The sequence below is a fragment of the Artemia sp. Qi Xiang Cuo genome, chromosome 9 (genome assembly GCF_049724085.1).
Source record: "Artemia sp. Qi Xiang Cuo chromosome 9, ASM4972408v1, whole genome shotgun sequence".
Lineage (NCBI taxonomy): Eukaryota > Metazoa > Arthropoda > Branchiopoda > Anostraca > Artemiidae > Artemia > Artemia sp. Qi Xiang Cuo.
The window spans coordinates 69,939,925-69,953,353 of NC_142802.1; the positions used below are offsets into that span (position 1 = coordinate 69,939,925).

General features: G+C 37.3%; 1 protein-coding gene across 1 annotated transcript in view; it reads left to right on the forward strand.

Annotated features, from left to right (window-relative positions):
- Nucleotides 1-13,429, forward strand: part of LOC148948984 (uncharacterized) — a 55,725-nt gene that overhangs the window by 37,853 nt on the left and 4,443 nt on the right. The window contains exons 4-5 of the mRNA XM_089095077.1: nucleotides 7,417-7,541; nucleotides 13,415-13,426. Of these exons, the coding sequence (XP_088951203.1) occupies nucleotides 7,417-7,541; nucleotides 13,415-13,426 (137 nt within the window). The remainder of the gene's footprint in view (nucleotides 1-7,416; nucleotides 7,542-13,414; nucleotides 13,427-13,429) is intronic.

Genomic DNA, 13,429 nt, shown 5'->3' on the forward strand with positions numbered 1-13,429 from the left:
TATTCTTTTCTTTCTCGACAGGGTGTTTTAAGGGTCGACCTTGTGACTCAGCCTTTTTAACTCTTTAGAAAACATAATTTTTTTCAAATAATTTAAAAAAGAAACTGAGTTTTTTTTTTATTTAAATTCAGTATATAAAAAATTTGATCTAACGGTGAATCGAACTCGGTTTTTCCGCCTGACAGCGAGGAGTCTCACCACTACACGAAAGAGACATAATTGATATTGTTTTTTAGTAACGTGATGAATCTTTTTGACGCAAGCAAAACTTGATATTTGGTTTTTGGAAAACAGGGAAGGAGTAATTAGATTGAGCTGAAATTTCGAGGATAAGCTCCCAGGCCCCAGGAAAGCTTAGCGTATAAATTTCAGCCCGATCAGATAACGTTAAAGGGGGGTTGTGGTGGGAAAAATTAACATGGGCTAATATAGGAAAACAAGGTTTTTCGTAAATGTAAATTCGGGGGATAATTTTTTAGTTCTGAAAATATCAAAAGGACCTAACAGGTCTAATTCTGCTTCGAATGAGTCCTCATTCAACCGGATCAGTTGCCAACTGTGGCCTGTAGGCGTGGCTAAGAAAAAAAAAGAAATGACGAATTTTAAGTGGCTATATTTGGTTTTTTGAAAACAGGGAAGGAGTGATCGGATTGAGCTGAAATTTCGAGGATAAGCTCCCGGGCCCTAGGAAAGCTTAACCTCTAAATTTCAGCCCAATCGGACAACGTTACCGGGGGGCTGTGGTGGGAGGGTCCAAACTTCCGGCCCAGTTTACCCCATGAAGATAAAGTCGGAGGAGGATGAAATTTTGCAAGTTTCTTAGTTTGAGCTTGGGCTACAAAATGCAATTACCGCCGTCTCTCTGCGACCTCTAGGACCTGAAATCGCTTAACATTGTGGTGGGTCGCCTCTTTATAGAGGCACAAGTGTGCCTCCTTGATTAAAAAAACTGTTTTTTTATTTAATTTCTGATCGTATTTCAAATAATACAAAAGTACATATAACTGTTTGATAAACTGTTTTTAAAACTTTTTTATAAAAATTTGAATTACTTTATGTTAAAATTAATTACTTCATGTTAAAATCCAGTGTTATAGTCATAGCTGTTGACTTCACTTTTGACTGAAATCCGGGAACAACCACATTTGAACCGGTGATCTCTCGATCTGCAGTACATTTCAATAACAAATACTATTTGTAAACAATATGGGTAAATTTCAAAACTTACAGCCCTTTTCGGTATATGAAGGGGGTAACCCTCTCCTCAACACCTCGCTCTTCACACTAGAACTCCCCTCTTTTCAACACCTCGCTCTTCACTCTAAAGTGTCTTAGTACTTTAAAAAAAATCTTCTAATTGTTATAATTAAACGACTCTCGTGTTTCAGAAGTCGTTATTAAAGTATCGGGACAAAATTCAGACATTAGCGTAAAGAGCGAGGTGATGAAGAGGGGGTAGCCCCCTTCGTATACGTAATAATCTCTGTTCGTTTTAAGGTTTAATGTTTCTCCTTACTTTCAGTTGAAAAAACATATTTTTTTAAAAATTTGAGTTTTGATGGTTTTTTAAATAATATTGAGAAATCCGGCTCCACCAAAAAAGAAAAATGCACCCCCCAGACACAGAAAGTTCTAGACAATTCAATCCCGGTGAAAGATTTGCCCCGGACAATTACCATTAACATCTCCACACGTAAAATTGAGTCGGCAGAGAGAAAGTAAGGCAAATAAAAAGAATTTCGTATAGGAATTCTGGCATATTCCCTTAGCGTAAAATTTGCCCTGAAAAGTTCAGTTCCCGGAAACTTCCTTAACCATAGAAAATCCCCCAGCAGAGAGTTCACCACCCCAAAAATGTACGCAAACTCCCAATAACAAATACTATACGTAAAAAATGGGCAAACTTTATAACTTAAGGACCTTTCCCCAGGGGCTGTGGGGGTCATGTTATCTCCAAAAGAATAGTTTTTGGACATTTCAACTATGCGGAACAAAATAACTATCTCAAAATTTTTATCGGACGATTTTGGGGAAAAAGGGAATGGGAGGGGGGCTAGCTGCTCTCCAGTCTTTTTGGTCACTTAAAAAGGGCATTAGAACTTTTAATTTCTGTTCAAATGATCCTTCTTTCAATGTTATAGGACCATTGGTTCAATACAGTCACCCCTGGAAAAAAAGACTAACAAAAAAACAAATAAACACGCATTTGTGATCTTTCTTCTGGCAAAAATTACTAAATTCCACATTTTTGCAGATATGAGATCGAAACCTCTACATTAGGGTTCTCTGATACGAAGAATCTGGCGTGTGGTTTCCGTTAAGGCTCTTTGACTTTCAGGGAGTATTTTCCCCCATTTTCGAAAATCAGGCAAATTTTCTCAGACTTTTAGCCTTTTATGGGCAACACTAAGCTTAATTAATCTTATATGTTTGGAATCAGCATAATAAAGCCAATTCTTTTGATATATCTATTGATATCAAAATTCCGTTTATTTGAGTTTAGGCTACTATTGAGCTGCGTCGCTACTTAATTACAGTTCGTTACCACGAACTGTTTGATAAAAAAGGTATCAAGCGATTTATTCATTTTCAGCCTTGCTAAATTGTCTTGGAAACTACAAATTGAACGAGATGGCAATTTTTGTTCCAAGACAGTTTTTTTTTAAACATGTTTTAGACTTTTGTTTACCATGCGCTATTTGAACCTTCTTAGTCCCTATTGACTATGGGGCGAACTCCCTAATATACGTAATAAAAACATACGAATATAGAAGTTCGTTACGTAAGTTAATTCGTAAGTTACGTCAGAACTAAATTTCGAGAAAGCCATTTAGCCAAAAAAAAAGAAAATTAATATGCAAATTTTGTTTTAATTATTCATGTACGGTGAGCCAAAATCAAAGCTGTATTAATTCAAAATTGTTCAGAAATAAAATAAAAAAACAAGTTTTTTTAACTGACAGTAGGGAGCGACACTAAAACTTAAAAGGAACAGAAATTATCCCGTATATGAAAGGGGATATCCCCATCTCAACGCCTGGCTCTTTACGCTAAAGTTTGACTCTGTCTCACAACTTTATTTCCTCAAAATTGGCTCAAACTGTAATTTCCTCAAAAACTATTATTGAAGTAAAAAAGAGCGTAAAAATAGGATCAAGTGATGTATTCAATCTCTTTCTAGCTAATTGATGTTGAAAACTGCATACTTACGAAAAGGGTCACCCCTTTGTTGGTATGTTAGCCTATTAAAAAGAACGCCACTCCCCGCAATCTGGATTAATGCGTAATGCTTAAAGTTTACAGTCATCTAACTACTAAGACGACTGTTAGCTGACCTAGCTAACACGTAACACTAGCATTTGCAGCCTACTAGAATTTTGATGTTGAGGCTTAAAAAACATTGCTAACCTTTATTGTTTTGTCTTCTTTTTTTTGGCTCTTACTTCGTTCCGTGACTCCATACAAGATTAAATTGGATCAAATTCACTGCGCACTAATTAATTTCAATTTCAAACGTTCAGCATGTTTTCTTCGCGGCGAGGGTTCTTTATTTTTTATCAGATTACTTTTTTCTTATTCTTTATCATTCTTCTTATTTATTGCATTTTTCTTATTCTTAAAGCAATCTTATCAGGTTGCTTTATTCTTTATCACATTGCTTGAACTTTCATAGCGTCAACAAATCAGAAGTGACGCTATATTCCACACTACGAACACAGAAACGTCGCTGTTGGCAATTTTTTTTCTTTCATATTCTAATGGTCAATTTCTAATAGACGAAGAAACCGTAGCCCTTTTGTGCAACACTTATTGGCTTTTCATGGAAAAGTGCGGTTTTCTGTGTCGTACGTACGAAAAGTGTGACAAAAGCACAAAAGTGCGACAGTTGGCAACCCTGTTAGAGGAGTTTATGGCCAGTTTATCAATATCCTGTTTAGAAAGAATTAAAAGGGTATTTTTAGAGAAGATCCAATATTTGCGTAGGCAGTTCCGGGATGTAGGTCTGGCGGGTTTGAGGGTCTTTGAGAAGATGGGTGTTGAAACGAGTGGGTTTCTTTTTCAAATTTGCGGGCAATTTAAGACTCATCTTCAGTGCAGACATGATCAAGGAATGGTCCCTATAAAATCACCACCAGCAAGGGTAAGAGTATCTACCACTGACAATTTTCACCACCTACTGACGAGCACGTAATAAATAAGATAACGGGTTTTTCATCCGGTGAAATCTATGTAGCCTTTCGGCGTTCTCAGTGTTGGAAGAGAGTGTTAGTGATATCGTTAGTGATATGTTGGAGAGACTGATGATATCGTTATCTCAGCAGAACTCAGTAAAGCGTTCTCTTAAAACTTTTTTTTTCCGCATGCTGACCAATGGTCTAAGCAGCGCAGGTACCGATCTCCTGATTCAATGCCTTCGGCCGGTAGAGCAATGTGTGGTTGGGGGCAAATCATCTGATGCTTTCTGTGTTTCACCCCAGATTTCTCCAAGACCTAGTATAGAGTTAGGCCTATTCTAGCGGAGCTTACAGAGCCAAGCCCTTGACCCTCGTTCGAGTCCTGATAATCGACGCCACCAACATTTTAACCTCCGACCACATGAGCCAAAGCCTGGAGCGCTAACCACTCGGCTAGGACGGATCCCCTCTAAGGGGAGCTCCCCTAATTCTCTATATCCTCCCCCAATAATAAGGCCTTCTCCCCTCTTGTTAATTCATTCAAGGCCAATTTCACCCATGACATCCCCATTTCCAGCAACGGCGGCTGCAACAACAACCTTGAAGTCGCCAATGACAAGGACAAGGTTTTCTTTTTCGGAACTGCGTCCACTAGGCTTTGCAGTTGAGGGTAGAAAATTTCAGACTCCACATCTGGCTTACTGGAGTCTGGGGCATAGACTTGGATAATTGTGATATTGATCGGTGATATTCTTATTCGTATCATAATCAGCCGTTCTGACACAGGTGTTGTGGAAATCAGGGATCTTCGTGCTCTTCTAGACTTCAAAAAGCCAAAACCTTGGCGACGGACATCATGGGTTCTTCCAGACACTATCAGACTAGCACTGCCGATCCTTTCTTTGCCAATGGTAGGTAGGTGTGTTTCTGAGAGCTCGAATATATCCCATTTATATCAGTTTAATTCATTGAGAATTAAATCTATTTTGCCTTGTTTTGCAAGTGTCCTAACGGTCAGTGTTCCAAAAGATAAAATCAATTTCGGGGATAACTTAGCTTCCAGGGAAGAGTTGTCAACGTTGTTAAAAGATCTCCATTTGCGAGATTTTCGGTTGTCAAATCGTCGGTTTACCCCTGGACGTGGTAGCACTGGTTCTCTCTCTTGATCATCTGTATTTCATCATTTAATTTAAGAAGAAAGCAAGTTTCTTAGCAAAATTTCAGGACAGTGGTAAGTAACTCCTCTCCATCCGTAGCAGGGGCCGGTGATATCTACTGCTGATAATGCGCCCTTCTGGTGACCTATACCACCAACGCTTTATCCCATCGCTGGAAGAAGGTTTGCGACTTGTGAGACATATCCATACGACGATGAGCCCTGCCCAGTGCACATTTGAGGGGCCTTCCACCTCCTTCGTCTGAATTTATGACCCCTAGACGTGGGTGTTCCAGCTTTATTTATAGACCCCCAAAGACTGGGTCTTACCTTGGTCTGTGCCTCCCTACCTTGAGGTACTCTGCATATCTGAAAGATGTTCCCCTGTCTGCCAGACACGGTGAGTGGCCTGGGGAGGCCTCTACTGACAATATGACTCAGTAGTACTCAGAAGAAGTCCTTAGAAGACTAGACGATCCTAAATAAAGTTAGAAGACAGCAACTTCGCTGGTTTGGGCAGGTCAAGAAAATGGACCCTATTCGACTACCCAAGATTTCGCTCGAAGAGAATGTTAAAGGGCTTCGGCCTGGGGAAGACCTCGTAAGAAGGGGATTGACAACTTTAATTGGCAACATATCACCCAACTATCCACAACCGCACCTGACAGAACAGCATATCGAGCACTGGTCCCATGAAATTTTGAGAGGAGCGGCTCCAAAACTTCTCATGAGGATGGACGGGACTTAAGTAAGTTATTTCTTTACGTTAATTTAATTTGTACCCATGGTAACATTATTTTCTGTGAAGATGCAATCTGAGATGCATTAAAGACTTAAAATGTCAATCACAACAAGGTTTGGGAGGTTACTATTTAGTAATTTTTACTCTTGTGAAGAAGGTGACCTCTTATTCATTTGCCGTTGTCAAGGTCTGGAACCTTGACCTTGAGAATAGGAAGCTCAAAAGAGTTGGTTCTTCGGTGATTTACACCTTGATTAATGAATCGAAAATTTATATCTGATAAGATCAATTCGCAATCCAGCAGGATTAAAGTTAAAATTTCTCTGTTATCATAATTAATCAGCACTTTGTATTTTCAAGTTTTATTTAAAGTTGAAACCAAGTCTGCGCAAAATAGACCTAGGTTGACCTAGGAAATTCCTGGTATATTAAGCAGGTTAGTTGACTTGAATGTGGCAGGTCTGTTCTGCGAAACCTGAATTCTGCTTCTTTTTTTACCCTCCCCCCCCCCCTTGCACTTTAAAGTGCCTTAAAAGGCAAGGATGCAGCAGTTTCGGGGCAAACAAAGATGGAAAACGCTTATCGGTCTTTGTGAGCTTTTTTTCAACATTTGCCCCAGTTTCCACTATTGCAATTTCATCACACTCTTTGGTCGGGAACCCCCATCTTCCTTTGTAAAGAAAACAGAAACACTTCTTCTAACGTGTTTCACAAAATTGTATTTTGAACTGTGTTTCGTATAGCTCACTAAAGTGTATTTTAGGAACGAAATAAGTTTTGAGGAAATTCAGTAATTAATAGTTTACTGAAGTTGTCAGTATTGGGCCTGCCTCCTAATATAGATTTAATGTGTAAACGGCCCATAGCTAATGCCAGTTGACCAGGTCTAATACCAGTTGAACTAGTTCTTTGTAGTATAAGGTGCTGCTCCTATACAGCCACTTGCGTTGGAGCTTTCAAAACTGTAGCAAAGAAAAAGATAATCCTTACTAGTAGGAATGGGGGGGGGGCTAAGAAAATATTCCTGTTAAAATGTATTTAGTACAAAACAGAAGTTTTTGAGCAAAAATAATCAAAAATCATGCATTATTAAAGTTATACTGCTAAGATGTTCGTGGAGGATCTTCTTTTGTGCTCTCTGTATGTGGGTATGACAGTAAAGCATTAGAACGTCGGAGGTAGGTAATGTTTGCGATAAAAATCAGGTGGCTTGTCAAAAATTTATAATTCTATATGCCGATTGTCTATTTATTGACTTACTTTTAATTTTTTTTTATCTGTCAATTATAGTGCAAAGATTGTTCATTTCTCAGTTAATATTTTTTTCTTTTCCCTATTTCCAGTGGAAAAATAAATTGTCAAGAACTTTGCCCCAAGAAACTTGATTGTGGTCACGACTGCCCTAACTGTTGTAGTGAGCCTTGTATAGCATCAGCTCAGTGCCCAGTTTGTATTAACTTAGATGAAGGTACTTTTTAAGTTTTTTGCTTTTGTCAACAACATCTTTATATTTAATGCAAATACACGTTTTATTCCAAAAAAGAAAAGAACAACAAGTCAAAAAATTAGTGGCAATTATGCTCTTAAGAGTATGCGGCTTAAACAGTAAAATGTTTCCAAAATAAAATAGAAAGCACAACAAAGTCAATTGTAGTAATAACCCAATTATTGCCTAATTTGGATTTTACTAATCCTTCAAATTAATAAGTATACTGCTACTGTGGTACAGCTGCACACAATCTCCCTCTACCTCACTCTATTCAGAGGTTTAGTTTAGTTATTGTCATAAAAGCCATCCTAGCCAAGTGGCTAGCCCCCAAGGATAGGAGTTTCAGTCCTGGCGTCGCTGGTTATTTGGTTTGGTACGGGGGTCAGTGGCATGACTCTGTAAGCTCATTCAGTGTCGACCCAGGTCTAAACGAATATCTGGAGAAATCTGGGCATGTAATCAGGAAGGATATTCGAAAGCACAGGATGGCTGGCCCCCAACCCCCCGTTGCACTTCCTGACTGAAGAGCCATGAAACGGATATCAGCACCGACGGTAAAATCTAATCCCGTATTGTTCACCTTTTTACCTGTCATAAAAGTCCAACGTCCTTTTAGTCTTTTCTTACCTTTCGTCTGTTCGTCGATTCGCAGGATATCCTCAAATCAGGAGGCTCCTCATCCTATGAGGAGCCTCCTTTGAGGAGGTCTGATTTCCGTTTGGTCCCTGCTGGATTGTTAACAGTGGCGTCAATTTACGACAATTTAGTGTGAGGGGTATCTTGGTTAGTATATGGTTTTCAGTACTCGCTTACGCACTTCTATCAATAAGAGTTGATACCCTACATTAGCATTTCATAGACCTGTATAGTGTGACTAATTATAAATTCATGCCTGAAGATATACATAAACACAATATAACTCAAGCTTCAACCATCATAAAAAAAGACCTGAATAGCAGCAACTAACAAAAGACACGCTAGTATTTTTTTCCTTATAATCAACAATTTTTTTTTATCATTTTGGAATATAAACCAGTATTTGAGCCCCTGGGCCAAATTGAAAATTCTGAACGTTTTAACAAAGTCATTGGTATTCTGAAATTTTCATAGCATCTCTTTTCATAATTATAAACACATTAAGTTAAAAAAAAAAAAAAAACTTGTTTTATTTTGATCTGGTCCTGAGTTGCATCAGCTAATATTTGTGTTCCACTGTTTTTCAGAGCTCAAAAATGCTGAGGATGAAAATCAAACTAACTAATCCAAATGGAGCAACAGGAACTAAAAAAAGGTGCTTTAACAAAAAATAAATGGTGTGTACAATGGAAAGAGAAAACTTACTATAACAAACGAATAATTCCAATATAATTAGGTCATTTCACTGTAATCACCTATATATTTCTCTTAAAGTTAAGAGCATCAAAATGAAAGCATACACCTCCCATAAATCCGTCATAACAACAACAACTATCAAAGACACCTTAGCATTCTTTCATTATAATCAACAATATATTTTGTTATCGTTTGGGATTTTTAACCAGCGTTTAAGAATTATTTTAAAATTGGAAATTATTGTATTTTGACATTTTGAAAGTATTCTTTTCATAATCATAAGCACAGTAAATTTCTTAGAAAAAAAATGTGCTATTGGGGTCTATTCCTAAGCTTTTTTTTTAACCGAGACACAAATTCTTGTATCAGTTACAACATTTTTTCATCATTACATCGTTTAAGTTACATCATTTACAGCATCATTACGACATTTCTGTTGCATTGTTTTGCAGAACTCAAGGATGCTCAAGATGAAAATCGAACTAACTAGACTAAATGGATCACAAGGAAATTAAAAAAAGGTTTTCAAGGAAAACAAATAATGATGCTTACAATGGAAAGAGGAAAACTTATTGTAACTTCCAAATAATACTAATATAATTAGGTTCATTTGCTGTAATCGAAAATATATTTATCTTAAAGTTAAAAGCACAAAAATAAAAGCATATCCCCTCATCCTTTCTTTGGTCCGTTTATACCTGGAAAGTGTGGTATATCTAAGATTTTTTGGGGGGTTTATTTCAGAAATATGAAGTTTTCAAAGCAGCACCATTTTTATTAGTGTTGTCACATTAAACGGATTAAGTAAGCAGAAGTAATTAGTTAGACAACGCTTGTCGCCCGTAAAATTAAAAAAAATTAACAATCTGTTTATTGCTAAAAGTAAACACGCCTTCAAAGGAAAGCTATAACTTTTTATGCTGTTTGTTGCCATATGTTTTCAGCTTACTTTTTACAGATTTTTCTTTCATGTTTTTTTTTTAGTTTTAGATTTGGTACTTGCTACCGCAAAAATTGCATAACTGCCCCTGGCGGTTTTTTTTTAGAAAATTATTTCCCGATTTTTCCTAAATTTTAAGATATAAACAGTAGTGTAAGTTTTCACCTAGCCAGTTGAAATAATTCATTTCAAACTGTTCGCCAGAAAGATTTAATTTTTGCTGGCTTTGGTATTTTAAGTCTTGAAAGTTCATTGAAATAAACACAAAATATCTAACAATATTATTCCTTTTTAGCAAAAAAATTAACCAGAATTTACTTTGGTGAACTATGTATAAAAATTAATTTCTAAAACTACATGGCAATTCCATTTATTAATGAAATGAAAAGATACAAACAGTAGGCAAAAGTGAGCAAATATGTTGAAATAAATGCTTAGGTTTTTTGGCTTCACATCCATAGCCTTTATCAACGGAAAAAAAAACTAGACTAAATAGTTAAAAACTTTTACAAAAGATACCGTGAAGCGATAAAAATGTTAAAAACGAAAGAAAACAGCTTCCGAACCACTATAGCTTTATCCTGAACCCCTGTTGTTGTATCAGATGTTTTTTGTTTCTTACTCTTTTCTGGATTTATGAATCAAATCACACAATAAAGTGATACTAGGACATCATATACCTATGTTGTTGAGTTGAGAATAAATTCATCATGTACAAGTGTCTACACATTTCTTTTTTTCTCCCTCCCTCTCTCTTTCTCTCTCTCTCTCTCTCTCTCTCTCTCTCTCTCTCTCTCTCTCTCTCTCTCTCTCTCTCTCTCTCTCTCTCTCTCTCTCTCTCTCTCTCTCTCTCTCTCTCTCTCTCTCTCTCTCTCTCTTTCTCAGAGATTTTGTGTCAAATTAAGTTTTTATATTCAACCTTTGTTTAATCTGGTTTAATTTGATTTAAGGAAAGTATGTACACTTCGAAATAGAAGCATGAGTATTCTTTGAAGCAGCAAGGATACTAAAAATGAAATCGGATTCTTTAAATTGGTTAAGTAAAAATATACACAGCCTTCATATGCAGTTAGGCAGTTTTACGCCAATTGTGAAAATAAGCAACGTGTGGGAAAAATCAGCAGAAAATGGGCGAAAAGAATATATGATCATGGAGATCTAGAAATTTAACTTTCCTGATTATTACTACTACTGCTAACAACTCACCGCAGCACCAAGCCGCCCGAGGCCAACTCAGCTACGCATGCTCCTCCTCCATCCCAATATATTCAAAGCCTCCCTTTTTACAACCTCCCACGAAGTTCCCATTTTCTTTAAATCTTTCTTTATGACGTCCTCCCACCCCAGACAAGGACGACCTGCTTTCCGTTTAGCCCTAGACGGTTGGCCGAAAAGAATAATCTTCGGCAATCTGTCATCCTTCATCCGCACAACGTGCCCTAGCCACCTCAACATTTCTTTCATTATAGCCCTAGAGAGCGGTATTAAACCACATTTTTCGTACAGCCTATTGTTTGAAATACGGTCAGTTAGCCGGGTACCCAGAACAATCCTTATTTCCCTAGAAAACATCAAGCAAATCTTCATTTGCTTTTCGAAGCGCCCATGCTTCAGAGCCATATTGGACCACTGTCATCACTGTAGCTTCTAATATCCTAATCTTGGTTTGCCGACTTATCTTCCTATTTTTCCAAACTTATTTTAACTGTGAAAAACACCCTGAGCCTTGGCTATTCTGCTTTTAACATCTTCACTGCTCCCACCATCTTTACTATTAATACTACCAAGGTAAGTGACGCTGCCCACCTGATCAATCTTTTCATTACCCAACGTCACCTTTTCATCTTCACTTATTTAGCCTTAGTGACTTAGTCTTCTTAACATTAATTTTCAAACCTATTCTAGCACCCTGAACTCGCAAAACCTCTAAAAGTTCACCCATTTTGCTCACAATTTCATCTAAGATGCTTAAATCATCAGCATATCTAAGTCCAGGAGACTTATTCCTCCCTATTTGATTTCTCCCATTGCCTTTCCTGTGCTCCTTAACACAAAGTCCATCAAAACCATCCATATAAAGGGTGATAGAACACAACCCTGCTCAACTTCTGATTTAATACAAAACCAGCTGCTTACCTCATTTCCTATCTTAACCGCAGCAGTGTTATTCTCGTACATAGCACTAATTACTTTAACGTATTTGTCTGGTATACCATACAAGGATAAAACCTTTACTAAAACTCTTCTATCAACAGGCATTAATATGGATATTACTAACAGTATTCCAGGTTAAAAACTTCAAATTATTAGTTAATTGACTTACCTACAAAATACATCTTTGAGGAAAGACTATTGAGGCTATTATATTCTGTTATATTTATTCTTTAGTTGACTATTGACATATAAATAGGATCCTTATTTAATTCTGTTTTAAAAATGTCACTTTTAGTACTTAATTTTTACATATTCTCACTAGCCTATATTTTTTTCAGTAGTTTTTATCTGTTTAATAATAACCCACCCGCTATTACCATAGGCGGGAGACAGGCTAAAGTGGTTGAACATTTCCTACACCTTGGTAGCCTACTCTCCTCTTATAATTACCATAGCTCTGACGTCAAACATCGACTTGCACTAGCTAGCTATAGCTTCTGAACACTGACCAACCTCTTGAAAAGTAACCATCTAATCAACAACCTCAATATGCGACTTTTCAACAGTTTAGTAATTCCCATAGTCATGTACAAATGTGAGACATCGACACTGAAAACCGAAGACAAAAGAAAACTTCTAGCTTTCGAGATGATATGCTTCCGTCGCATCGATAGAATCAAATACCGTATCACAAATATGAAACTGTATCAAAGGCTCCATTCCACAGAAAGTATTCTTAGCAACATTAAGAAACAGCAGCTGCGCTGGTTTGGCCACGTACAAGTGCTGTCTCCCGAAAATCGCCCTTGAAGGGTCTCTTCATGGCCTTCGTCTCTGACGCATACCACGAAAAGAATGGACGGAGAATTTCTAGAACATCAAGATAGCCCAGCTATCACGTTCCACACCAGATAGAACAAATTGCCAAGCTCTTTACCAATGAGCTAGGAGCGGGAATCGCCTCAAAACGTCCATACAAGGATAGCCGGGACCTAAGTACGTAAGTCCCAGCTCATTTTTGTGCAATAGTCCGATTAAACATAATGGGTGTATTTCCTATTGATTGTTGTATTATTCGACGATCAGTTGCAGATAAATTGGGTTTTACAAAGGTTGGTTGGGCTTGTTTGTAAACAAGAAAATTATCCACTTGCCTCTTTTACGATCCAAATGTGGCAACAACGGACAGAATTTAAACAGTAAAAAATTCTTAATACGTGCATAAAAACCAAACAAAAAATTGTAGAAAATTCCGGTTTTCAAGAATAAATAGACCGAAGATGGAGCGAGGGGGAAACAATGTTTTCCTTTAGATGTCCTTGGTAATGTAAATACTCACTAATATATTTTTTTTATGTGATCATGGGTATATTTTGGCTACAGTTGCGCGCTACCTTGTTCAATCATACTTATTCTTTCTTTTTAGAACACCGAAAAAGTC